General features: G+C 59.1%; 2 protein-coding genes across 29 annotated transcripts in view; one reads left to right on the forward strand and one right to left on the reverse strand.

Annotated features, from left to right (window-relative positions):
- Positions 4,381-15,410, reverse strand: MZF1 (myeloid zinc finger 1). 12 transcript variants are annotated; one of them, XM_021097358.1, is made up of 6 exons: positions 15,333-15,410; positions 12,266-12,700; positions 11,646-11,829; positions 11,004-11,074; positions 10,785-10,923; positions 4,381-5,997 (listed from the first exon to the last, which is right to left on the reverse strand). In XM_021097358.1, exons 2-6 carry the CDS (start codon positions 12,659-12,661, stop codon positions 4,568-4,570), a joined length of 2,220 nt encoding a protein of 739 aa, XP_020953017.1. In that variant the 5' UTR covers positions 12,662-12,700; positions 15,333-15,410; the 3' UTR covers positions 4,381-4,567. The 12 variants fall into 12 exon arrangements, with proteins under 12 accessions (XP_020953017.1, XP_020953015.1, XP_020953013.1 ...); XM_021097356.1 differs by lacking the exon at positions 15,333-15,410 and adding an exon at positions 14,263-14,352; XM_021097354.1 differs by lacking the exon at positions 15,333-15,410 and adding an exon at positions 14,168-14,280.
- Positions 14,241-24,974, forward strand: part of LOC110261337 (tigger transposable element-derived protein 1-like) — a 28,154-nt gene continuing 17,420 nt past the window's right edge. The window contains exons 1-3 of one of the 17 annotated variants that reach the window (XM_021097400.1): positions 14,241-14,954; positions 18,741-18,836; positions 19,260-22,469. In XM_021097400.1, coding sequence (XP_020953059.1) covers positions 19,358-20,581 — 1,224 coding nt within the window. In that variant the 5' untranslated portion in view covers positions 14,241-14,954; positions 18,741-18,836; positions 19,260-19,357 and the 3' untranslated portion in view covers positions 20,582-22,469. Of the gene's footprint in view, positions 15,403-15,764; positions 16,511-18,740; positions 18,837-19,259; positions 22,470-24,974 lie in introns of those variants that run through there. The other 16 variants (XM_021097399.1, XM_021097403.1, XM_021097402.1 and 13 more) reach the window with 16 other exon arrangements.

Genomic DNA, 24,974 nt, shown 5'->3' on the forward strand with positions numbered 1-24,974 from the left:
CGGCCGCGTACGGAAGGAGTGTCGGCTTCCGCGGCAGCGGCGGCTTCGGCGCGGAGGTCTGCAACGGCCTCGGGCGCCCCACCGCTTCGGATATTTCCGCCGCCTGCCCGCCTCGGCTCTTCCCGCCCGAACTGCTCTGTGCGCCTGCGCAGCAGCCGTCGCCGCCGCCGCCCCTCTGCCTTGCCTCTCGGTGGGACTGGGGATCGGGCTGCTTCGGCTAGGCTCGGGCATTTCCGTCCGTGCAGACCGTCCCGTGGTCACTTCCGGGGACGCCCGCGGAGCCAGGGAGGGGGCGGTGCTGCGGCCGTCTTTAAGTGGGGCAGATGCGGGCCGCTTCATTTGTGGTCCAGCCATTCCCATCTGCAGTCGTGCGGACGGCAGCGAAGGTGGGTCAAACAAGGTGCTTGCCCCTGCGGGTCATAGGCTGAGGCAGGGTCAGGGCCAGAGCCTGAGCAAGGCCTAGAGGGTGCAGGGTCCAGCACCTTCCGTGTCCCCTTGCAAACCGAAGAACCCGCTCGCAGAGACTCCGGTTTAGGTAAACTAACGAATAAAACATGTACTGTGGCAGAGAATAGCAAGCACTGCGAAAATTTACACGGGAGACGGAACATGGGGCACGGCCTCCCAGCGCGTGTCCCCTGTTTGGCAGAGGCGCCCTACGCCCTTTCGAGGTGTGCGTGCTGTGGGCGGGGCTAGCCTCCCCTCCAATCACAGTTCAACGTGCCTCGGTGGGCGGGGCGGGAGGAAGCGCCGAAGGATTCACCGACTTCCGGATGTTACCACGGGTGCTGTCAGGCTGTGAGCGCCGTAGAAAGGGCTGGTCCGGGCGGGCGACCCGGCTCGTGGGCCGGCCGGGGCTCTGCGCTTCAGCCTTCTCACGTCCGAATGCGGCTCCCGTCGCCTGTTCCATTCCGTCACTGCGGCCACGTGCCGCCATTACCGAGGCATTTTGTGGGAAGTAGTCCCGGCGCGGCGCTGGGGGCCGGCAGGCACGATCCTTGGCCTCTTGCCGGGCGATCGGGCTCCGTCCTCACCCCAGGAAGTCGCTTCCATCCCTTTGGGTCTTGGTCTGGCCTCCATCCCGGGCCCAGCCTCCTCGGAGGCCCTGCCCAGGCACCCTCGGCGTTCTTGGGCTCCGTGGACTGGATCCCAGTGTTGTCTGCGCAGCCGCTTTCCCTTTCGGTCCTTCCATTCGCCTTCCACCATCCCAGAAGCTTCTTTCAGCTTTCTAGCCCTAGCCTCACAGTCCCAGTATGGTTGACTCCCTTGAGAGCTGAGTGTTGGAGAGGCGCCAGGGTGAGGACGAGGGACCAGAAGCCTCAAACAGCTCAGGTTTTGGGGGGTTGACAAGCTTGCAATCATCCTAGCTTCAGGCTTCGGACATGGCTGGCCCTGGGACCCGGAGGCCCCCTCTGGACTCAGTTTCCATCCTCCTCTATCCCTTCCTCCGTTCTTTTCATCCACTGTGCTCTTAACTGATTGTTTTTGTACAGGACATGAGGGTTGATGACTGTCTCGCGGTTTACCAAGTCTCGGCGTAGTTTCAATTGTCCAGGTTACTTCATGTGTCCACTAGTCAGGCCAGTTGCTGGGGCCCTTCAGCTCAGGTCCCATCTGGTGATGGGGTATTGGTTCCCTGGAGAGGTGACACTGGACTAGTCAAAGCTATGATCTTGGTCTTGTGGCTTCCCACCAAACAGTAGCTAAGACTTAACCATGGAGCAAAATGCTGGGCAAAGGGGACTGTGGTGTCTGGACCAGGGAGGAGGGGATGGCCTAACTGTGGCGGGGCACTGGGTTGGAAGTGATGGAGCTAAGCTGTATGTTCCTTGTCGCCCTTGTGGCAGAGGGACACAGGTGGTTTGGGTAGCACATGTGCATGTATCCCGTGGGCCTGCAGCCTCTCAGACAGCACAAAGCTTCACCCAGGCAGGTCAGGGCCAGTGCCCTGGAGTGACTGTGCAGAATGTGGCTAGTGAGTTGTGAGGGTGGACGTGCACCCGGGTTGTTATCATGGTTTTGAGACCCGGGAAGAAAGGGTCTGTTTTGGGAATGAGGGAGCAGGAGCAGTCAGGAAAAGGGGGCTGAAGGGCTGTGGGCCTCCAGCCTAGACATGGATGGCTACGATCAGAACGGTGATGGGAGATGGAGAGAAGTGGATAGATTCAGGAGGCTGGGGTTTGGGTGAGAATGGATGGATGTGGCATGGAGAGGCTGGGCTTGGGAGTGAACAGTGTGGGCACAGGTACAGTCAGTCCAGGACAGGCTGGGCACTGTTGTGGGTTTCTTAGATGACCAGGGCTTGGGTATCCCTCTTCTGGGTTCCTCCTATGGTTCTGGCCCAGTGGGGCCAAGGGGTCATTCTTTCCCTACCCTCAGCCCTTGGATTCTCAACCCGCAGCCACATGATTGGATTAGTGTCCCACCAACTGCAGAAATGGCTTTTCATGGACGGTTCTTACAAAGCCGTTTGTGTTTATTTCTTAGGGCTGGTTCGGCAGGTGGGTCTTTGGACTTCTCAGGGCTTTAGGTGTGGGGCCCTGACTGAATGGCTCCATACTTTTCATGGTCATCGTAATTTTTCCTCTGTGGAATTTCTTTTTTTTTTGTCTTTCTGTCTTTTTAAAGCTGCACCCGTGGCATATGGAGGTTCCCAGGCTAGGGGTCTAATCGGAGCTGTTGCTGCAGGCCTACGCCAGAGCCACAGCAACACCAGATCCAAGCTGTGTCTGCGACCTACACCACAGCTCACGGCAACACTGGATCCTTAACCCACTGAGCAAGGCCAGGGATTGAACCTGCAACCTCATGGTTCCTAGTCAGATTCATTTCTGCTGCGCCAAGACGGGAACTCCAATTTCATGTTTTTATGTAGTTGTATCGGGACAGATTTCCCTTCGTGATCAACAGGAAGATGACCAAAGATGAGAGCTTTCTTGTTCTCGTTGTGTCTGATTATAAAAGTCACATAAGCTTGTAAAAAAAAAAAAAATCCACGTTACCGGGTTTAGAAAGTTCCGGGAGCATCTCTCCAACCTGAGACCGCTAGCTCCCTCAGTGTTCGCTCCTGTGCCCTCCCTGCTCTGATTCTCTCAGCCGCTTCACACCTTCCTCTCCCCTCTGATTCTGCAGATCCCAGACCAGGCTTCTCAGAAGTCCCCTTTGTGGTCAGAACAGTGGGTGCCGTCAAAGGGCTCAGGGGCTGCCCCCCACCCCAACGCCCACCCATGACCATGCTACACAGGAGTGCTCCTGCGTCGGGGAACTGCTGACTTTGCCAGATACGGTGGATGCCAGAGTGACTGATCTGGCTGGGCCTGAGTAGTGGGGAGTGGGGAAAGGAGAGGTTTAGGGGAGGAGAGGAAGCGGGGCTGAGGCAGGGAGCAAGCGTTCTCTAGCATTTCCTTAGGAAGCTCTGGCCCAGGCTGCCTTGTCTTTCCTGATACAGGGCCCAAATTTTGTGGGAGTCAGAGTGACCCAGAGTGGCAGGGGAAGGTCCAGATGCACTTCTGGAAGAAGCCTGGACTCAAGCGCCTAGAGATGCTGTTTCTGGAACTGCCTCGGTCGAGGGTAGGCTGGCAGCTGCCTAGAGTGCGGTTTAGGTCCCAAGCCAGATCCTGCCTCACGAAGACCCCCCTCTTTGGAACTGCCTTTCACCCCCTTGTCTCTGGCACCCACGGGTGGGTTGGGGGGCTATGTCAAGGCCCGAGCAATGGGAGCCGTAGAAGGGGAGGACAGGGCAGAAGAAGCCATGGCCCAGGAGGAGGCAGGAGGGTTCCAGAGATATCCGCCCTCAGCTCTCAGGACACGGGACTGAACTGGCAGTGTCTGTCCTCGTGTAAGCTGCTGCCAGCTGTGTCTCCTTACCTAACACAGGCCTGGTGGAGGCCTCCCAGTTTTGGGGGAGCACTGGGGAGGTTGTGCACAGGGCCTGAGAGGACTGAGGAACTGGCCCCAGGGCCTGCAGGCAACTTGTTAACCAGACCGGCAGGGGTCCTGTCTCAAGAGGACCCACCCTCTGTACCTGCCGGTGGTAAATATGCAAAAACCAGGCAACGTCCAGAAGGAATGGATTCGCAAATACAACCTTGCAGCTGTTATACCTAAGGAATGGATTCCTAGGTTTAAAGTTTCATGAACGCATCCTCAGGCCAGCTGTGGCCTGCTGGACAGCAGCTTGCTGCTTCTACACACCCGATAACCTTGACTGGCTGGGGGGACCGTGTGCACCCCACAGACCTGGGCAGGCCCTGCCAGGGCCCACATCTGTAGGGGGCGTGGCTCTACGGGAACCAGGTCGTTGGGCGGAAAGGGGTGGCTGGGTGGGGCGGGGAGGGACCCGCGCGGGCGGGGAGGCAATGAGTGGGTGCAGACCCAGACGCGGGTTCCGTGTTCTGTTTACTGAGCACGTCTTGGGCACCAGGCCCCAAGAGGGCCGGCTCGTACCCATGCGACCGATGGCAGGCCTCACGACAACCCCGCGAGGCAGCCGTTCTGCACCTGCCTCCGCGCCGAGGGCCGAGGTGAAGGCGGCGGGGGCGGGGGGACGGGGTGCAGCGCGCACAGGCTACTCCGCACTGTGGACGCGCTGGTGCTGGATGAGTTTCGTGCTCTGGTGGAAGCGGCGGCCGCAGTCCTGGCAGGCGAAGGGCTTCTCGCGCCGGTGGGTGCGCAGGTGCTGCGTGAGCGTGGGCCGCTGGCGGAAGGCCTTGCCGCACTCGGGGCAGGAGTAGGGCCGCTCGCCCGTGTGGATGCGCCGGTGCTGCGTGAGGTTGGCGTGCTGCCGGAAGCTCTGGCCGCACTCGGGGCAGGTGAAGGGCCGCTCGCCCGTGTGGATGCGCTGGTGCTCCGTGAGCCGCGAGACCTGCGTGAAGCCCAGGCCGCACTCCCCGCAGTGGTAAGGCTTCTCGCCCGTGTGCGTCCGCTGGTGGCGAGTGAGCTTCAGCCGCTGGCTGAAGCGCTGGCCGCACTCGGGGCAGGCGAAGGGCTTCTCGCCCGTGTGCACGCGCAGGTGCTGCGTGAGCGTGGGCCGCTGGCGGAAGGCCTTGCCGCACTCGGCGCAGGAGAAGGGCCGCTCGCCCGTGTGGATGCGCCGGTGCTGCGTCAGGTTGGAGCGTTGCCGGAAGCTCTGGCCGCACTCGGCGCAGGCAAAGGGCCGCTCGCCGCTGTGCACCCGGCGGTGCTGCAGAAGCACCGAGCGCCGGCCGAAGCGCTCGCCGCACTCCACGCAGCCGAAGGACTTGTCGCCGGTGTGCACCGCCTGGTGCTCCAGCAGCACGGCACGCCGTGCGAAGCTCTCGCGGCACTCGCTGCACGGGAAGGGGCCTGGGGGCTCGGGCGCGCCGGGGGGCGCGGGGGGCGCGGCGCCTGGGCCCGGGGGGTCGCCGTGGATGCGCTGGTGCTGCAGCAGGTTGGAGCGCTGCCGGAAGCGTTGGCCGCACTCGGAGCAGTGGAAGGGCTGCTCGCCCGTGTGCACGCGCCGGTGCTCCTCCAGGCGCGCGCTGCGCGCGAAGCCCTGGCCACAGTCACCGCACACGAACGGGCGCTCCTCGGTGTGCGTGAGCTGGTGGCGCAGCAGGTGCGAACTGCGGCTGAAGCTGCGGCCGCACTCCCCGCACACAAACGGTCGCTCCCCAGTGTGTATTTTCTGGTGCCTCAGCAGGTTGCTGCGTTGGCTGAATACCTTCCCGCACACATCGCAGCGGCCGCCTCGTACGGCTCCGGTGCCCGTGCTGGGGCGACCTCGGCCCCGGCCCCTGGGGGCGCACCAGCGAGCAGCGGCCAGCCCCCGGCCTGCACCCTGGCAGGGATCGTCTCTGGGGTCCTGCTCACCTCCTGGGTCGCTGCGGAGCACCACCGCCTGTGAAAGGCCACCTTCGCAGGAGGGCGACTCCAGTTGGCCGGTGAGGCTGGCCATGCCGAGGTCCCAGGGGATGTGGAGGTGGGGGCTCACTGTGCCTTGGCCAACAGAGACACTGCCCATCCGAAGCGTAAACCCTGCATTGCACAAGGGATCCGCTAATTCACGACAGAGAAGCCACTTGTGCCTGGAGCCACTCTCGTCCTAGGGTGTGAACTAGAGCGGCCTGAAACGGACCCAGGGGGCAGGCAAAAGTGACATGGGCGTGGCAAGGGTTCTATCTAGGTAGGCTTCCCTCAGGAGGTGACAGCAGGACACAATTAGCCAGGAGGGGGGAGACCCAAAAGCTAGGGACAAGCTTTCCAGGTTTGACTTAAGTTTGTAAAAAAGTTGCCTTTCTAGAGTTCCCACTGTAGCTCAATGGTAAGGAACCTGACTAGTATCCATGAGGATGCAGGTTCGATCCCTGGCCTCACTCAGTGGGTTAAGGAGCTTGCGTTGCTGCCAGCTGTGGTGTAGGTTGAAGACACGGCTCGGATCCCGTGTTGCTGTAGCTGTGGTGTAGGCCTGCAGCCACAGCTCCAGATTGACTGCTAGCTTGGGAACCTCCATATGCTGTGGGTGTGGCCTTAAAAAGTTGAAAAAAAGAAAAAAGCTGCCTTTCTGGGAGAGCTGTAGGGCAAAGCTGGGGCAGGTAGCCCTTGCACTAGCCGGATGGGTCATGGGGGCTTCCACAAATGCAGAGAAGTGGGTGGGCCTGGGGAAGTGAAGCCAGCAGGCAGGGAACGCAGGCGCCAGGACTTCTGTCTGCTGTGTCCGGCTTGCGATGCTCCCAGGACCCCAGAGGGACTGGGACTAAATGCAGGCTGTGGGGCACAGGAGTCGGGCCCAGTCTGCAGGGAAGTGTGAACATGGGTGCTGAGCATATACTCGGCACATGGAGCCCTGGGCTTGCTTGTCATCAGACAGGGCTGGGTGTCTAAGGAGAAAAGGAGCATGTCCCAGCCATGCTGTGAGCGCGCCATCCTTAGATGCTGGCTGAGCAGAGGCCGTGGAGAAGGAGGAAGCCTGGAGGAAGTTAAATCATGCAGACTGAGGGTAGCAAGGGCTTCATGGTGACAGAAAACCTATATAAGCTGTCGAAGAAACTCCGATAAATTATTCTGCATCAGAGGAAGAAATCTGCACGGCAAAAACCTCAGAGTCAAAAAACGAATGACACTCTCCAGAGGCAAAGGGCTAATTGAGCAAAGGGCACCAACCTATCAACCAGACCAACGACCTGACACCCACACGCAAAGGAAAGGGAAAGGAAAGGAGATCTAACTGATGCCTAAATCCCGTCAAAAGGCTTGGTCCCCTCTTACTAAGAAGACTGCCATGACAGCTGTACCCATCTACCAGTTCCAAACCCTTGCTCCAGGAACCCAGGCCCTGGTGTGCATTGCTAGGGAGCAGAGGCAGAAGCCAGTTCGGCAAAACATAGCAACGTAACAAATTTCCGACCCTTTGATCCAACAGTTCTTCGTCAGTTGTGTGTCCCCCTCTGTGTGAGGTGACCTGTGTAGATTTTTCAGTTCTCAGCGAAAAATGACCCAAAGGGATGTCAGGAGGAGCCGGAACGGATAAAGAGTGTGTCCGCAGTGAGCCCCATGGGGCTCGCAGCTGTCCAAGGGGAGGAGGCTTGCTGTTGCGTGTTGAAGTGAGAAGAGGCACAGAACACGTCGGGGTGGAATGGGGGTGAAGGTTAAGTATCCACGTGTGTTTTAAAGACAGGCACTGAGCATGCATCTGAATTTGTTTGCTCTCCTGTGCACAGAATCCTTCTGGAAGGACACGCAGAGAGCTAGTCGTACTGGCTCTGGGGGGCAGGATGGTGACATTCCACTGTATACCCCCTGTGCTTTTCGAATTTTCTAACACAAGAAGGTAGTAGCTGTTCAGTATGTTCTCATGATTAGAACATGGGTGCACAGACATGGTTCAGCTGAGGGCAAGGGGAGCAGCCAGGAGCCCTGCGGGGGGAGACCAAGCTGGGTGGGAGCTGTGCTTGTCTGGGAGGGCAGCCTGGGGAAAGGATGGGGCTGCAGAGGAAGAACCTACCCAGGAGCCCGAGATGGAACTGCCTGGAGAGTGGTCGGCCACACAGCAGGAGCCAAGCCTGCCAGCCGGCTGAAGACTGATACGGCAGGAGGGGCCCGTCCCAGCTCCTCCTCCTTCAGCTTCAACATGGGGGAATGACAGAAAACAAGAAAAGGACTTTAGAAATACCTTGGGCAGCTGCAAAGAAAGAAAGGGATTAGGTTCTGGAATCCAGAGGCTGGGCCCCTGTGCTCCAACCCTCTTTGGCTGTGGAGACTGGGGGCTAAAGCCAGGCTCCGTCCCGCAGGGGACGGTGGAGAACACGAGCTGGGGGCACCCACCCCACCTGCAGACGGTTTAGTCTTGGCGCGGCTGCAGAGGTCTCTCCATTGAGTGGCTGGGGGCCCAGCGAATCCTTCCACTCCAGAGCTGTGGGGGACCCTGAAGCAGCCCCCTCGCCCAGGAGGACGCTCAGGGCAGCGACAGACAAGAAGTTCCCAGAGCCGTGAAGGGCAGGCTGTCAAGAGTGCAGCTGTGGGAGCACGCACACCCAGGGAAACCAAGCTAACGAACAAATCTGGAAAGAACATATACAATTTCCACATTCTCAAAGGATGGAGCAGCATCCACAAAATGAGGACATTATGACAAAAGGATGAGTTCAGACCCTTAGAGAGAAAGAACAGCAAATCGGTGCTTCTGGGTAACAGTCCATCGGTTTAAATTTGCTTCCTCTTGGAACAGCATTAAAGACAGCAGTGAGGTTTGTTTTGTTTTGTTTTGTTTGTTTTTCTCAAGGCATAACATCTACAAAGATGAAGAGAAGAGGGAAGGAAACAGAGTCCTGGTGTTTCCCACTGTGGGAAGCAGTACAGACGGCCTGTGGGGACAGGGCAGGAGCCCAGAGAAGGTGGACAGCAAGTCAGCCATGGGGAAAGATGAAAAAAGTTAACCTGTTTCACCCCAAAGCCTTGAAAAGTCCAGAGCTGGAGGTACTAGGTGCCTCTGGCTGGGCAGGGGCACCGAGCAGGCTGGGGAAGCTGTTACAGACGCTGAAGCCAGAACAGCCCTGGGCTCTGCTGCAGAGAAGTCTAAGGAAACGTGGGCACTGCTGCAGCTCTGCCTTCTGGATCTCTTCTGCCATCCGGGCACAGGGCTGGGCTGAAAGTGGGACACGATGCCGAGGGCGTAACTGAAGTCCCAGTGGGCTGAGCTGCCAGCCTCTCTCCTGGGATGCGGGCAAGAGGCCAGAAGTGCCTTCGCAGAGCACTCAGAAGAAAGAACGGAAGACACAGCAAAGGTGGCTCCAGGCAGCCCAGCCAGACCGCCCTAGGGAGCCTTCAGGGGCAGCACTCAGGCGCCATCCACCCACACATGTCCCTCCAGAAGCGGGGCTCCTTGGGAAGTGACCCCTCACACACACACCCCGGCCCTGGTTTGTGGTCCTGGCCCATGAGGCCCTCACACACCTGCTCGGAGCCGCCAGGTTTGTGGTCCCCTGTCTTTACACATAAGCAGACAACTTGGAGGGATCCGAGACCACATGGAGAGGAAAACTTAAAAAACAAGCTGTTATCCTCAGAGAAAAAGGGAAGGATGTTACAACGGAGAACGGAAAGTGGTTTAGACACTGAATGCTCAGGGAATGAAAACACGCTTGGAAATGAGACCTGTGCTGGCAGATACCAAAATCTCAAAGAAGGGTCTGGAGAATGTAATTGGAGAAAATTTCTGGAAAATAGAGAAGAAAAGGACGGGAAATCACAGTGAAGAGAACCTTGGAGGATCTGTCCTATAGGCCAGGAAGCAAGTAACAGGCATTCCAGAAAGAAGAGAACAGAGCATGGAGGGGACGGCCACTCGGTGTGGCCGGCTGCGCAATCCAGGTTCCCGCAGTGGAGACATGAGAACTGCAGACGAAAGGGCTCACCGAGCAGGAGGTGACAAAGGTCCAAGACTGAGTTCACGGCAAGAATTCCTCAGCCAGCAGAACCCCGTGAAATGTGGCGCATTAGACAAGTGTGTTTCAGGTGGGTGACGCATCTCAGAACGTCACCTCGCTCGCCGGGGTCACAGCAAGGTCCCCCAGAACGAAGGAGTGAGCCAGGGCAGCCAAGGGTCCAGGGGACAGGGAGCCTGGGGCTGGTCACCTGGCCTGAGCTGCTTGGACAACTGGGCAGGATGTGGCTTTGTCTTGTCCAGTCCCCACCCCTGCCAAGGTCCCTTCTGCCCCCCAACCCTGACTACTAACCTGCTGTCCTCGCCAGACCCTCCCTCCCTGCCCTGCCACCCAATCAGTGGGGTGCAAGCCTAAAACCTGGGGACCACCCAGGACGCGAGGGCTGGGAAGGGCTCGGGTGCGGGGAACAGAAGTCCAGCTTTCAGTGGGGAGCAGCAGCTGGAGGGGCCGTGAAGTTTGTGGAAAGTCTGGCTTTTTTTTTTTTTTTTTTTTTTTTTTTTGGTCTCTTTAGGGCTGCACTCGGGGCATGTGGAGGCTCCCAGGGCAGGAGTCCAATCAGACCTGTAGCTGCCGACCTACACCAGAGCCACAGCAACGCCAGATCTGAGCCTCGTCTGTGAGCTACACCACAGCTCATGGCAACACCGGATCCTTAACCCACTGAGCGAGGCCAGGGATCAAACCTGCGTCCTCATGGATGCTAGTTGGCTTTGTTAACCACTGAGCCACGACGGGAACTCCGAGAGGGTGGGAGATGCTAAAGCAGGCTGAAGAGGACAGGGGACGCCCAGGGATGGAGAAGTGTAGGGGGGACTTGAGCAGGGCCAGGAGTGGGATGGGCAGATGTGGTGCTGCCCGTGCACAGGGCCTGGTATGACTCACCTGGGGAGAAGATGCGTCCGGCTTCCTCCTGCCACAGGGCCCTGGGGTGCTCCCTCCATGAGGGCCCCTCAGGCCCAGTCTCACTTTGGGGAGAAGCCTGGTCCGGTGCCATGTCACAGCCCTGAAACCACAGTGGTCCCTGCTCTTCCGTGTCTGGCCAGGCCCGGGGAGGGACTTACCCAGCCCCCACCCACTGAGGCTCCTGGAGCAGGGGCTCACCTGGGCCTCCTTGGGTAGGAACGTGGAGGTGGCCTCCTGGGGTTTGGGTAGAGTCCCAGAATCCAGAAGCTCTGGAGAGGAAGGGTGAGGTCAGACAGCCCCAGGGCACCCTGGCTGGCTGCCTTCCTCAGTAGTGTGCCGGGTGCTGGGATCCACGTAGGGCGGTGAGACCTTGGCTGAGACTTGGGGCCAGGTGTGGCAGGGTGGCCCTCTAAGGAGCCACGCAGGCATGGCAGTGTGGGGTCAGGTCTGGCACCAGCCTGGGAGGTGCACAGGAGGGGCCGTGCCCCCAGCACTTCGGGGTCCTCCCTCAGCTCTACCCACCCACACTCCAGCCTGCCGTCTGCTCCCCAGGACTAGCCTGTTGTCCCCCAACAGATCTCCTCGGGATTGAACCTTACACACCTCCCACACGTGAACCCCCATCAGCCACCTCTGTGCCGTAGAGCGAGGGAAAGGAACCACCGCTGTGATGAGCTTGGCGTGCAAGGGGTACGGATGGCCACGGGCTGGGCGGGATGTAGGGGCCACCAGTGCGTGGGAGGAGTGCCACTGCGCAGGTGACTGGCCCCTCGGGCCTCAGCCAGGCCCCTCAGGCCCTCCAACCAGACCTTGGGCCCTCCCCACTGTGCCTGCCCTTACCTGGGTCCTCTGTGACCTCAGGCTCCTCCTTCACCCGAAGGCCCAGCAGTGACTCCGGTGTGGCCCTAGGGGGCATCTCAAGCCCAGGGTCTGGAGTTGGAGGCGTGGTCTGAGGGAGGGGCTGGAAGTCGGAGGGCTCCACCTTCTCCGATAGCACCTCCTGGCCTTGCACCTGGACTGTGACCTGGGGAGGTGCCCCCACCATCAGGGCTCGGGGGGCGGGGGGAGTTGGGCCAAGCGTGAGCCTCGGGCTCGTGGGCATCCACCCTGTCTCGGGGCCTCAGCCGTCCTGGCTGCCTAGACTCCAAAGGACCCACGCCCACCAGGGGCTGAGCAAGCAGGGAAGGGTCCACCTGCCATTGCTGTCCTGCTGGCGACACCCAAGGCTGCCCGGTGCTCTCCCTCTGTCCCCATCCTGCATCCCTCCCACATCCATGACTGGGTGATGCAGGGATGGGCCTGTGAGGCTGGCCCTGAAAGACTGTCCACTCTCGGGCAGGGTCTGCGGCAGGTTAGCACTTTAAAGCCACGGGGGACCAGTGTCTGGCTGAGCCTGGCACCCGCAGGATGAGGAAGAGATGGATACTCTTCCAGTCCCGACCCCAGGGCCACTGACTCACCCATCTCCGGGGCCCTCCTGGCTCCCGGCGCAGCCCCTCCACCAGGGCAGCGGCCTCCTCAGGGCTGCCTGGCTGCTGTCTCTGCACGCGGGCCTGGATCTCAGGCGGCAGCACGCCCAGGAACTGCTCCAGCACCAGCAGCTCCAGCATCTGCTCCTTGGAGTGCACCTCGGGCCGTAGCCACTGGCGGCACAGCTCCCGCAGCCGGGCCAGGGCCTCGCAGGGCCCCACTGCCTCCTCGTAGCGGAAGTGCCGGAAGTGCCGTCGTGCAGCCTCTGGGCCGGGATCCCATGGAGCAGCCTCGCCCTCCTCCTCAGAGTCCTCCAGCTTCACCGTGACAGGTCCCTCATCCTCTGGGGGCGCGTGGCCTGGGGAGCCCAGGGCTGCGGGCCTCATCGCAGAGTCCAGGCTGGGGCTCTGAGGCCGGTGTCCACCCTGCAGGAGGAATGGGATGAGGCTGCTGTGACTGTAAGAGAGCAGCCGGGAGTGAGAAAGCTTAGCGATCCTGCTCAGCCACCGGCCAGCCCTGTCCTGAGCTAGTGAGTGACCGTCGGCTCCTCCCTCCCCCTTTCTCTGTATAAAAGGAGCCTGAGTTCTGAGGATGGAAGATGGCTTTTTGAGACACTAGTCTGCCACCTTCTCGGTCTGCTGGCTTTCCGATTAAAGCCTTCATTCCTTGCCTCAACAACTTGTTTCCGAATTTACTGGCCTCTTGTGCAGTCAGCAAAGCGAACTTGGGTTTGGTATCACGATGAGGACAAACAATGGTGGTGGATATGCTTATGGAGAGTCTCCCGCGCGCTGTGCTGTTCCCGTGGTGGCAGGCAGGTGAGGAAACTGAGGCACAGGGAGGCGGTCACGGGCCAAGGACCAGCGGGGCTGCGGAGCCCTCTGTGAGTCCCAGTGTGGCCTCTCTAGCTGGGCCTGGGCAGTCTCTAGCAGCTTCTTGCTCCAAACACAGGCTGCTGCTTAGGCCTAGACAGCACCTCCTCTCTCCCTAAATCCCACCCTTCCACATACACCAGCTAACCCCTGCCCTGCTGCCCTCTCGCTGGCAGGTGGATGACACCTCCAGCACCCACTGCCTGGTTACTACCCCTCCCAAAGTAGTGCCAAAGAGCAGCCTCCCTCCACCTGTCCCAGCCATATCTGTGCAAGGTCACCTGCATGGCCCAGCCCCCAGAAAGCATCCCCCCCATTCATCCCCATTCTCACAACTTACCACAACACTAAATGCCCCATTATCTCCTCAGTTTCCCGATTTAGGCGGGGCTGAGGTAATAGGGGTTTGGGCGTGGGTGGGGGTTGGCTACAAAGGCTTAGAGACCCCTGGACTCATAGCCTGCAAGCAAAGTCGGAGAGTCCTAACCTTGGCATGTCGCTGTCTCTCTGGGAACCTCAGTTTCCCCATCTGCAAAGGGGGACGGTCCCCCAACTTCCCCTCCACTCGCGCTGCTCCTTCTGCAGCAGGAGGTAAAGTGCAAGATTTGTGAAGAAATCTGAGTTTATTGATGGTGTGAATTCGGGTTCGAAGGCCGTCTGATCCTGGGAGTCTATCCTTCACTCCTCAAGATTCCAAGTCAACCGAAACCTCAGGAGAAAGCTGGGCCTTAGCGATCGAGCCGGCCCTTCGGAGCTCGATAAACTACATTTACCAGAAGTCTTGGCTGGCCATGTCTGCTTTAGGAAGCCGGGGCAGGTCCGGGTGCCGCCATGGCAACTGGGGGCGGGGTTTCCAGATTCCGTCGCCGTGGCAACGGCCAGGGATTGGCGAGCTTCGCACAACAGCACTGAGCCGGTCCACAGGGAGCGCCCAGGCCCCTGCTCCGCGCTCCTGGTCCCGCTGGGCCGCCGCCCGGGTCCCTGCCCGCACCTTCCCGATCGAGGGGCGCCCGCCCTCACCTCCGCACTCAGCGGGCCGCTCCGTGCTCCTGAGCATGCGCGCTCCCGACTTCCCCCGCCCCGACGGACTTTGTCTCCCAGAATGCTCCACGCACCAGCCCGGGCGCCGCCTCGCCCTTCCCGCAAGCTCGTCTCAGTTTCCGCCCTCCTCCCGCTGTCCCCCGGGGCAGCGTCGTTCGCCACGATCGGATCACACTCCGGGCCGCGCCTTCCTGCGCTCCCAGCCTCACATCCAAGCGTCAGGGGCCCGTCGACGCGCGCAAGCTTCCCAGGGGGCAACAGGAGGCAGCACCGCCTGCCCAACAGCGCATGCCCTCCACAACGTCTTCCTCCATTCTCTACGCGGCTCCTAGGGATTAGCAGGACCCTGAACCAATCACGGCCCTCGCTTGGATTCCGTCAGCCCCTTTCTCCATGGCAACCCCCTGCAGAGACTGGGCCACCCGTGCCGTCGCCCACAGGACCGCAAGCGAGCCTCTCGCGCTTTCGCCCGGGAGAGGGGCTTAGCCCAGCCGTTTCTGGGAGGCGTGGCGGCCGGCCCTCTGCGCGCGTGCGCGCAACGCGAAGATGCTCTTTTGTGCCAGCGGACCGTAGGCGGCCCGGGCGTCTCCATGGTAACCGCGCGGGTGGTGCCGGCGCTTTCCAGTGCAACCATGGGTACCCGCAGGCGTCTGCAGGAGGATGGGAGAGATGGGAGGAGGTGATGCCGAGCGAGAGAGACTGCGAGGACTGACAGACAGACACTGAGGAGCGGGGGCGGGGCAGGCTGTGACTAGAGACAGTGAAAGTAAGTGAACAGCCCCCGGGACAGAGACACGGGCAGGACAGAAAGAACGAAGATTTCTGCTCTCAGAGTCCTAAACTGTGCGATAAGAAGACAGGGAGGCAGGGCTGGGTAGACTTGTGTCAGGACCGTTAACAAGAGGGAGAGAGATCGGGGCGGGATGGAGAGGAAAGGAGAGACAGGAGAGGGAGAATTCGTTTACGGCGACAAGACGTGCAGATCGAGTTTCAAGGGATAGAGATCAGGAGTACAGAAGCAAGAGGCGAGAAAGGGACAGAAATTAGAGGTACAGTAAAATAGATCGAGAGTTTCAAAGACTCGGGGAAAGGTGACAGCAAGAAGAGAGACGGAGCGGGAGGGACGCTTGTGAAGAAAACTTACACAAAACTTGACAATAAGACAAGAAAGATGTCTGGAAGCCTTCGCACCATCTCTGCCAAGTCTCCTTCAGGTCATCTGATTTCCTAACCAGAGCAACGACTTCTCACTTCACTGCTTTTGATCAGAGTCCAGATACTGTGAAGTTAGATGCTAACTTGTAGAAGGTTGATAGACTGTAGTGCTTTCTGTTCAGTAGAAAAGGGTACCCCAAGTTTTTTGTTTTTATCACACTGTAGGACACTAAGCAGGATACTAAGTGCTGGGCCTCTCCACTGCCTTGTGAAGCGCTACTAATCCCACTTTGCTATTTTCTTTCTTTGCTTTTTAGAGCCGCACCCGCGGCAACATGGAGGTTCCCAGGCTAGGGGTGGAATCAGAGCTTCAGCCGCTGGCCTACACCACAGCTCACGGCAACGCGGGATCTTTAACCCGCTGAGCAAGGCCAGGGATCGAACCCGCATCCTCATGGGTCCTAGTCGGGTTCGTTAACCGCTGAGCCACGAAGGGAGCTCCCACACTTTTATTTCATTATTCCTTCTTTCTTCTTTCACCCCCTCTGCTGTTCCTTCTCTCTCATATTCCCAGAACCACCTGTGTCACCTTGCTAGTTCCCACCGAGGTAGATAAGTCTTTGACGCGTATGTTTTTTGCTCTTTCGAAATTATGTTTTGACAGTCTGAAAGGGCACAGTTCCCCGGAATGAGGAAACAGTGAGACACCGCCGGGAAGGGAGGGAGATTAGGGAGGACGATGGAGAGAGAGAGAGACTGAAAGTAGAACTCGGGGAAAGACAGGAGAGGTCTTAATGGGCGAGAAAGCCAGCCTTGGGCAGAGGTGGCCTCTGGCGCCCCAGCCTGGACCCCGCGCTCGGCCACCTCGTCGCCGAACTACGTTCCCATATCCCGGCGGGCCCGGGGGACCGCGCAGCGCCGGAGCGCCGTCGGGCGGGCCCCAAGCGGCCCCCTCCAATCCCGGCCGTCGCCTGGCAACCTCCGCTTCCGCCGATAAGATGGAGGCTGGGATCGGCGGCCACCGGGAAGCGGTGCCTGGGGCAGGAGATGGGTTGGGGCCGCAGCCCCGCCGGCCTAGTTGAGGCAGCCGGCCCGCGTCGTGGTCCGGAGATGAGGGCGGTCGGCCGCGGGGGACCCGGGGGCTCCGGCCAAGGGGCTTAGGCGCAGGTACTCTCGGTTCCGGTGGGGGGAAGGGAACGGAGACCTCGGGCCGGCCAATCGGAGCCTTCGGCGGCCCCGCGGCCTTCTGGGAAATGTAGTCTCACGCCTCCCCTGGAGGCGGGCTTGGGGACTTTATATAGAGTAGGAGGGAGAGGATGAAGGATCGAGTGAATGTAACTGAAGTTTGTGGGGAGTTCCTGCTGTGGTGCAGCGGGTTGCCGCAGCCACGGCTTGGATTCGATTCCTGGCCCGGGAACTCCATATGCCACGGGTGCGTCCAAGAAAGAAAGAAAAGGAGTTCCCTTCGTGGCTCAGCGGTCAACCTACCCGACTACGATCCATGAGGCTGCGGGTTCGATCCCGGCCTCGCTCAGCGGCTTAAGGACCCGGCGTTGCCGTGACCTGTGGTGTGGGTCGCAGTCGCGGCTCAGATCTGGCGTGGCTGTGGCTGTGATGTAGGCCGGCAGTTGTAGCTCTGTTTTGACCCCTAGCCTGGGAATCTCCATATGCCACAGATGCTGCAGCCCTAAAAAGCAAGCAAGGGAAAAAAAAAAAAAAAAAAAAAGAAAATTGGAAAATTAGAAAATCATGGGTGAGCAAGCGAAGGCATGAATGTGGAGACGGCGGAATGGGAGCCTGAGCGGTTTGGAATTCAGGGCCCCCACTCGGGGCAGGAAGCCTTTTCTAGACCTGCTTAGACTTTAAGCAAGGCGCAGCCTGTTTCCCTGAAGGTACTCCCCGGTACCGTATCCATTCCCCAAATACAGATTTGTGAGGCATTTGTCCCTGTTTTTCACCCACATTCCTTCAAGAAATTTTCACTGTTTTTATCAAATACTACTTTCACATGATTTGCAGTGCAGAAGGGACAAAGTGAGAAGCCTGCTTCCCACCACTATTTTTTTTTTTTGTCTTTTTGCCTTCTTCTCGGGCCACACCCGTGGCATATGAAGGTTCCCAGGCTAGGGGTCTACTCGAGCTGTAGCCGCCGGCCTACGCCAGAGCTATAGCACACGGCAACGCCAGATCCTTAACCCTGAGCAAGGCCAGGGATCGAACCCGCAACCTCATGGTTCCTAGTTGGATTCATCAACAACTGAGCCACGACAGGAACTCCTCCACTATTTTTGATTTAGTGACTTAGTTGGCAAATGACTACTGGATGTCTCCAAAGTGCCAGGCTCTCTTCCTGGGCCTAGGGACCCAACAGAGTGCTCAGCAGGTACAAGTCCTGCCTTCAAGGTGTGACACAATGCACAATAAAATATAAGTGAAGAGGCTGTTTTGGTCAGGTTACCTCTTTTTTTTTTTTTTTTTTCCTTTTTAGGGCCGTACCTGCAGCATATGGAGGTTCCCAGGCTAGGGGTCAAATCAGAGCTACAGCCATTGGCCCACTCCACAGCAATGCAGGATCTGAGTCGCGTCTGCGAGCTACACCACAGCTCATGGCAATGCTGGATCCTTAACCCACTGAGCAAGGCCTGGGATCAAACCCTCAACCTCATAGTTCCTAGTTGGATTTGTTTCCCGCTGTGCCACGATGGGAACTTTTTTTTGGGGGGGGCTGTGTTTGCAGCATGTAGAAGATCTCAGGCCAGGGATCACACCTGTGTTACAGCAGCAACCCAAGCTGCTGCAGGGACAATGCTGGATCCTTAATCCACTGTGCCGCAAGGGAACTCCTGATTGGGTTACATTTGAGCAGAGACCTGCAAAAGAGGGAATAAGCCATGCAGGTTACGGGAAAATGCCCCCACTATGGGCCTGAGCAGCCAGAAAGCAAAGGTCCTGGGTTGGGAGAGCCTTTCGTCTGGCCAAGGATGTGTTCGGGGGTAAGCAGGTGAGGACGGTGGCTTTTACTCAGAGAGAGGTGGAGGCCTGAGAGGGTTCTAAGCAGAGGAGACTGGATCTGGTTTGGTTCTTCCTGAATCATTCTGGCTGCTGTGAAGAGAGCCACCTCCCCCCCACCCCCGCCCGGTACTCCACGGGACTGGCATGAAATAAGGAGGTTCCTTTCTGTGTGTGTTAGCTTCCTGTGACTGCTGTAATGTATCACTACAGACTTAGTGCGCTAAAACCACACAAACTTATCGTCTTAGAGTCTTGGAGGTCAGAAATCTGAAATGGGCCTTCCGAGCTTAAAATCAAGGTATTGGCAGGGCTGGTTCCTTCTGGAGGTTCTAGGCTTCATTTGTGACGTTGCCTTCTGAGTGAAATCTTTTCCTTCCTCTTACAGGGACCTCTCTGATTCCATTTAGGGCCTTCCCAGACGAGCTCTGCTTCTCATGAGCGTTACCACAGTCACGGCTGCAGTGTCCCTTTGCTGTGTAAGGTGATTGATTCATAAGCTCCTGGGATTAGGATGCGGATATGAGTGGGAGCCATTATTCAGTCTCTGACACTGATACTTGATGTCTCTGAGTGAGAAGCATGGTGATGCTTCTGTTCATCCGTGTCTGGGATGGGTCAGGATTTCTAGAGGCTCTTGGCGTCCCCTTGTGGTCGTGAGAGCTTTTCTGGGGGAGGAGCAGTCTCCCAGAAGACTTTCTTTTGATCGCATGAGCTAAAACTAAGCAAAAAGGTCCTCTAGATGCAAAAAATGCTCGGAAGTGTGCACGCAGAATTTCAGTCTAGGGGGAGAAGGGACTGGGCATGCCTCTGAGCAGTGGTCAGCAGGGCCGGGTGCTCGAGGTCAGAGCCTTGGTCCAGACTCCCATGTACTCGCACAGTAATGCCCATGTGTTCCCCTTTTCAGGCAGAGGCAGGCATGACAGGAGAGGCCAAGAGGCTGTCAGTGTGGGCACGGCGGTAGCTCCTGGGGCCGGTCAGCGGGGAGAGAGCTTCTTGAGGGGCATGGCTCGGCGCGGTGGCATGAAGACAACCCCCCACCGGGAGGCGTTGGGGAAGGCGCCCCTCGGGCTTGGCCTTCGCCCTGGTGCCAAGCGGGACCGGAAGTCTATCACCCTGCACCTGAAGCTGGAGGTGCTTCGGAGGTTTGAGGAGGGCGAGAAGCTGACCCAGATTGCCTGCGCCCTGGGGCTGGCGACCTCCACTGTCGCCTCGATCCGTGTCAACAAGGACAAGATCCGGGCCAGTTCCCAGGCAGCCACGCCGGTGAGCGCCACGCAGCTGACCCGCTGCCGGGGTGTGTTGATGGGCCACATGGAACGCCTGCTGAGCCTGTGGATAGAGGAGCAGAGGCGGCAGAACCTGCCGGTCAGCACGCTGCGCATCCAGGACAAGGCGCGCCGGCTCTTTGCGCAGCTGCAGCACGAGCAGGGCGGCGGCACCTGGGCTGCGAGTTTCGGGGCCAGCAACGGCTGGTTTGCCCGGTTCAAGGCGCGCCACAAGGTGTTGTTGACGGCAGAGCCCGCGGCAGCGGACGCCCGGGCCGCTGCCCGCTACCCGCCCCCCCGCCCCGTGCTGCGCGCCCTCCTGGAGGCTGGCCGCTACTCCGCTCGCCAGGTCTTCAACGTGGACGAGACGGGCCTGTTCTGGAAGCGGCTGCCGGAGCGCATGCTCCTGGCGCTGGAGGGCACAGCGGGGCCTGGGCCCAAGGCCTCCAAGGACCACCTGACGCTGCTGCTCGGAGGCAATGCCGCTGGGGACTTTAAGCTGAAGCCTCTGCTGGTCTACCCCTCGGAGAACCCACGCGCCCTCAGGGGCTGCTGCAAGGCCAGCCTGCCTGTGGTCTGGCGCTCCAACCGCAATGACTGGGTGACACCCAGCATCTTCCAGGAGTGGTTTACAGGCTGCTTCTGCCCAGCCGTGGAGAGCTACTGTGCCAGCCATGGCCTCCCGCACCGCGCCCTGCTGCTACTGGACAGCGCGCCCTGCCACCCCGCCCACTTGGTGGGCCTCTCAGCCCATGTGCGTGTGGAGTTCCTGCCGAAGAACACATCCGCCCTGATCCAGCCCATGAACCAGGGCATCATCGCCACCTTCAAGGCCCATTATCTGCGCCGCACGCTCGGGCAGCTGGTCCAGGAGACGGCTGGTGCAGACCCGCCCTCTGTGAGGGTGTTCTGGTGCCGCTACACAGTCGTGACTGCCGTGGACAACATCGCCGAGGCCTGAGCAGACCTGCAGCCTGCCACCATGAATAGCGCCTGGCGGAAGCTCTGGCCCGAGTGCGTGCCTGCTGGTGCCCCCGAGCCCGGCACCGCACCCAAGCTCTACCGCAGCATTGTGGTGCTAGCCAGTCATGCAGGCCTTGGGGACGTGGCCAAGGCCGATGTCCATCTGCTGCAGGCCCAGGTGGAGACCTCAGCCCAGAGTGCCCTCCAGGATGTGGAGGATGGGGACGTCCGTGGCTCGGGACTGTCCTGGGAGGCAGGGAAAGGCCTGGCCTCCAGGAGACCAGAGTCAGGTCTCACGGAGGCCGCGGTGGGTATGGAGACCAGAGGAGCCGCTGTGGGTGCACTGAGCCCTGAGCACCTGGCCCAGGCCCTGTCCCACTTTGCTGCCGGACTGAGGGTCCTCATGGAGAACGACCCCAACCGCGAACGCAGCCTGCAGGTGTCCCGGCGTGTCCACTGTGTCCTCGCCTGCCTCCGGGAGCTGCACTGGGAGAGGAGGCGACAGGCTCGGGCAGCTGCATCCTCAAGGGTCCCCACAATGGTGGCAACAAGGGAGTTAGCAGGGAGCCTGCTCTCGCCTCAGGTGGTCCCACAGAGGGTGGGCAAGTGGCTCAGGGCACAGACCCTGAAGGACAGACCTCTTTGGCTGTTCCGTGTGATTTGGGGCTTGGGCCCAACCTCTCATGAGCTTTGTCGGATGCCGTTTTGTTTCTGGAGGGTGGACACTGCCATTTCTCCCTGACGGCTCTCATACGTCTTGCACTGCCACCTTTGATCCAGTGACACATAGAGCACCGAGCTTGGGGAACAAAAAGGTGGTGATCTCTGATTGGCAGATAAGCTGTGGGCCCCAAAACTGCCCATCATGTCAGAGATGCACCCTGTAGCACCGTAGCTGCCAAACACATCCCACCAGGTGGTGAGGGGCCAGACTGAGGCACGTCTCTCCTATTTGCCAACCTGATGTTTCCCTGGGCCACTGGGACCCTTCCTAGCCAACTCTGGATGAGGGTTCCCTACTCTCCTTCCTCCCTTTCCGTGTCGTCCTCTGCCCTTCTGGCTTCCGTGGCCTCTGCTGTCCCAGGTCTCCGGTACCCTCCCCGGGCGTGTGTGGGTTTTGATACCAGGGCCCATCCCTTGCTTTGGAGATGTTTCCTTCGCTGGGTTTCTGGGCCATGGTTGTCTTGGCTTCCCTCCAGCCTCCGAGGCTGAGGCTTTTGTCACTTTGATGCCCTCCCAGGTCTAGTGCTCTTGGGAAAATCTCAGCAACTCTTGAGGGCTCAGTGGCCACCTCAGGGTCACTTCCCAGCACACTGGCTGCAGCCCAGCCTTCGCCTGGGTAACCTATAGCTCTGATTCTGATGGACTGACCTGGACCGTCTTAGCATCTTCCCTCGTTCCAGCTTGTTCTGTTTCCCAGACTGTAGCAAGCACCCTGAGGTGTGTGCTGGAGTCTGCAGACACACCGTATGGGCCACCAAACCACAGGGAGTCAGCAAGGGAAGGTGGTGGTGGTGGTTTTTTTGGCTGCATCAGTGGCAAGCAAAAGTTCTTGGTCCAGGGACTGAACCAGGGAACTCCTAGGATGTTCCTGTGTCCCATCTAGACCCCCCTTCTGCCTGGTATGCCAGGAATAAAGTTGGGAGGAAGGATTTCTGCCATCTGTCCCACCTAACACTTGTAGTGATGTGCCTGCTGTCAACACATAATGGGTTGGAGGCTGGGGAGGGGCCGGAGGGTCCAGCCTTACAGGGAGACAGGTCAGATGACGCCCCTTGCTAGCTTTCCTGGTAAGACTGGCATAGGGGATGGCAAGGGGAAGGGAAGGAGCTTTTCTTAGGAGCCTGGTGACTGAATGGATTAATAAATTGCACAAATTATGAGAACTTGTAATGTGCTAGGTGTTGGGAGACCATGGTGGGAGAGACTGCCTTCTAGAATTGCCAGTCCAGGGAGTTCCCAGTGTGGTGCAGCAGAAACGAAATCTGAATAGGAACCATGAGGTTGCAGGTTCTATCTGTGGCCTTGCTCAGTGAGTTAAGGATCTGGTGTTGCCATGAGCTGTGGTAGAGGTCGCAGACTCGGCTCGGATCTGGCGTTGCTGTAGCTCTGGCATAGGGGCAGCAGCTGTAGCTCCGATTGGACCCCTAGCCTGGGAACCTCCATATGCCGCGGGTGTGGCCCTTAAAAAAAAAAAAAAAAAAAAAAGAATACCAGTTCAGGAGTTCCCGTTATGGCCCAGCGGTTAAGGAACCCGACTAACATCCATGAGGACGCAGGTTAGATCCCTGGCCTTGCTCAGTGGGTTAAAGGATCTGGTCTTGCGGTGGACTCTGGTGAAGGTCGCAGACTTGGCTGGGATCCAGCGTTGCTGTGGCTCTGGCATAGGCTGGTGGTTACAGCTCTGATTGGACCCCTAGCCTGGGAACCAACATGTGCTGCGGGTGCGGTCCTAAAAAGACAAAAAAACAAAAAACAAAAAACAAAAAAAAACCAGGAGTTCCCGTCGTGGCGCAGTGGTTAACGAATCCGACTAGGAACCATGAGGTTGCGGGTTCGGTCCCTGCCCTTGCTCAGTGGGTTAACGATCTGGCGTTGCAGTGAGCTGTGGTGTAGGTTGCAGACGCGGCTCGGATCCTGCGTTGCTGTGGCTCTGGCGTAGGCCGGTTGCTACAGCTCCAATTAGACCCCTAGCCTGGGAACCTCCATATGCCGCGGAAGCGGCCCAAAGAAATAGCAAAAAGACAAAAAAAAAAAAAAAAAGAATTGCCAGTCCAGAAGTTGTTACATTCTTTGTGACAATGGCTATATTGACGACTTCTGAGGGACCCAAACCTAGTGGGGGGGCGGGGTGTGTGTGTGTGTGTGTTGAGGGGGTGAGGATATGGAGGGCTTTCTGGGGAGGTGATGCCCTGGCTTTGGGGGACGTTGCCAACAAAAAAAGAAGCTGGCCATGCGGCCCAGCATGCTGTATTTAGTGAAGGCCTGAGGAGGGAAAGGCAGGAACAGTCCCGTTGGAGGCCAAGTGCGGTGCAGCAGCTCAAGAAGGCAGGTAACCAGGTGGGAGGAGTAGCGGCGGCTGAAAGGCAACTTGGCACAGTACAGCACGGGAAAGCCACAGGTCTGCGGTCTCGCGGCGCGCGCGGGCTCGTCTGGCTCCAGGGCTCGTTTCCTTGAAATCGGGGACACCGCTAACACCCCCTCACAGGCCCCTGAAAAACTCCATTTCCCGGCAGCTCCGCGCGCTGGTGCCCGCCGCCTCCTGGGAAAGGCACTGTCCACAGCTCGACGGTCTGGCCTCACAGTCCAGGGACTACATTTCCCAGAGAGCCTTGCGGACAGAGCCGGTCTTGCGCACTTTTCACTTCCGGACGCGGAAGGTTGTCGTGGAAACGCAGACGCTGCCGCGACCTCTTTCTTACCTTCTTGCGCGTGAGCATGCACTATGGTAAGGAGGGGGGGTGGGGGTGGCGACAAGGAACGGGAAGTAATCCTTGGGCAACCGGAGGCTCCCGGGTCAGGGTCCCAGGGGTAGTTGCTTTTGGTTCCTGCGTGGCGTTGTTCCGCGCTGGCCCGCGTGGCTCCCGGAGGCGGTGAGTCCGGGCGCAACGCGGCAGAGGCGTCGGAAATGCCGGGGGTAGGGTGTGCTGCTGGCCAGAGGACGGCAGGAGAGGTGGGGCGGAGCAGCAGCGCCTCTTTCGGCCGAGCCCGGACGAATTCGCGGGGAACGTGGCGCGGGTGCTGCTGGGCCTTGGAGTCCGCGGGACTCTGGCCATGCCTCCGGGGGTGTGGCCACGGACCCGCACTGGTCCCTTCCGCGGTGGGGTTTCTGCGCCTGTCTCTGGCGGTTCCCAGTTCTGTGCGGACTCGCCGTCTTTTCCACCCAGCTCCCCTAAACCATTCTCACTTGCCCTGGGAAGTCTTTGAGGATTTCCGCAGCTGAGGCCTCCTCTTTGCCCGCTCTGTACCTTCGCTCTCCTCTCCCGAAAGTGAGAGTATGGACGCACCCGGGGATAAAATCAGATCCTTAACCCTTCCAAAGGCTCTGCAAGATCGCCCTGGCCACACAGCCTTCGCATTTGCCGATTCCGCTGCCTAGACTGCCCTCCCCTCTAAGTATCATCTCAGAGCACCTGGGGGTGAGAAGCCCAGCGGTGGGGGCTGTTCGATGGGGCAACCTGGTTCTGGAGAGCCCTGACCAACCCTTTGAAGACATGCTTTGGCGTTGAAAACGCAATGATAGCAAATGAAAACGCCATTGGAGGAAAAAAATTCAGCAGTATGCAGACCTTACAAAAGAAAAAGGAGACGTCCTCCACCTCCAGTTCTTTTCCCCAGAATTGCCAGCCTAGGGGTTGGTGGTTTTCAAGATCCTCTTCTGAACATTTGTA

Source organism: Sus scrofa, chromosome 6 (assembly GCF_000003025.6).
Source record: "Sus scrofa isolate TJ Tabasco breed Duroc chromosome 6, Sscrofa11.1, whole genome shotgun sequence".
NCBI lineage: Eukaryota > Metazoa > Chordata > Mammalia > Artiodactyla > Suidae > Sus > Sus scrofa.

Excerpts from the sequence above, each read along its gene's own strand:
- MZF1 (XM_021097347.1), bottom strand. The coding sequence starts at position 13,507 with ATGGGGCATTTAGTGTTGTG. Across the intron at positions 11,830-12,265 it reads CAGGAGGGCCCCGGAGATGG|GTCACAGTCCAGGTGCAAGG; the intron begins GTGAGTCAGTGG and ends GCACCTCCCCAG. Across the intron at positions 5,998-10,784 it reads CGGACGCATCTTCTCCCCAG|GGTTTACGCTTCGGATGGGC; the intron begins GTGAGTCATACC and ends TGTGCAATGCAG.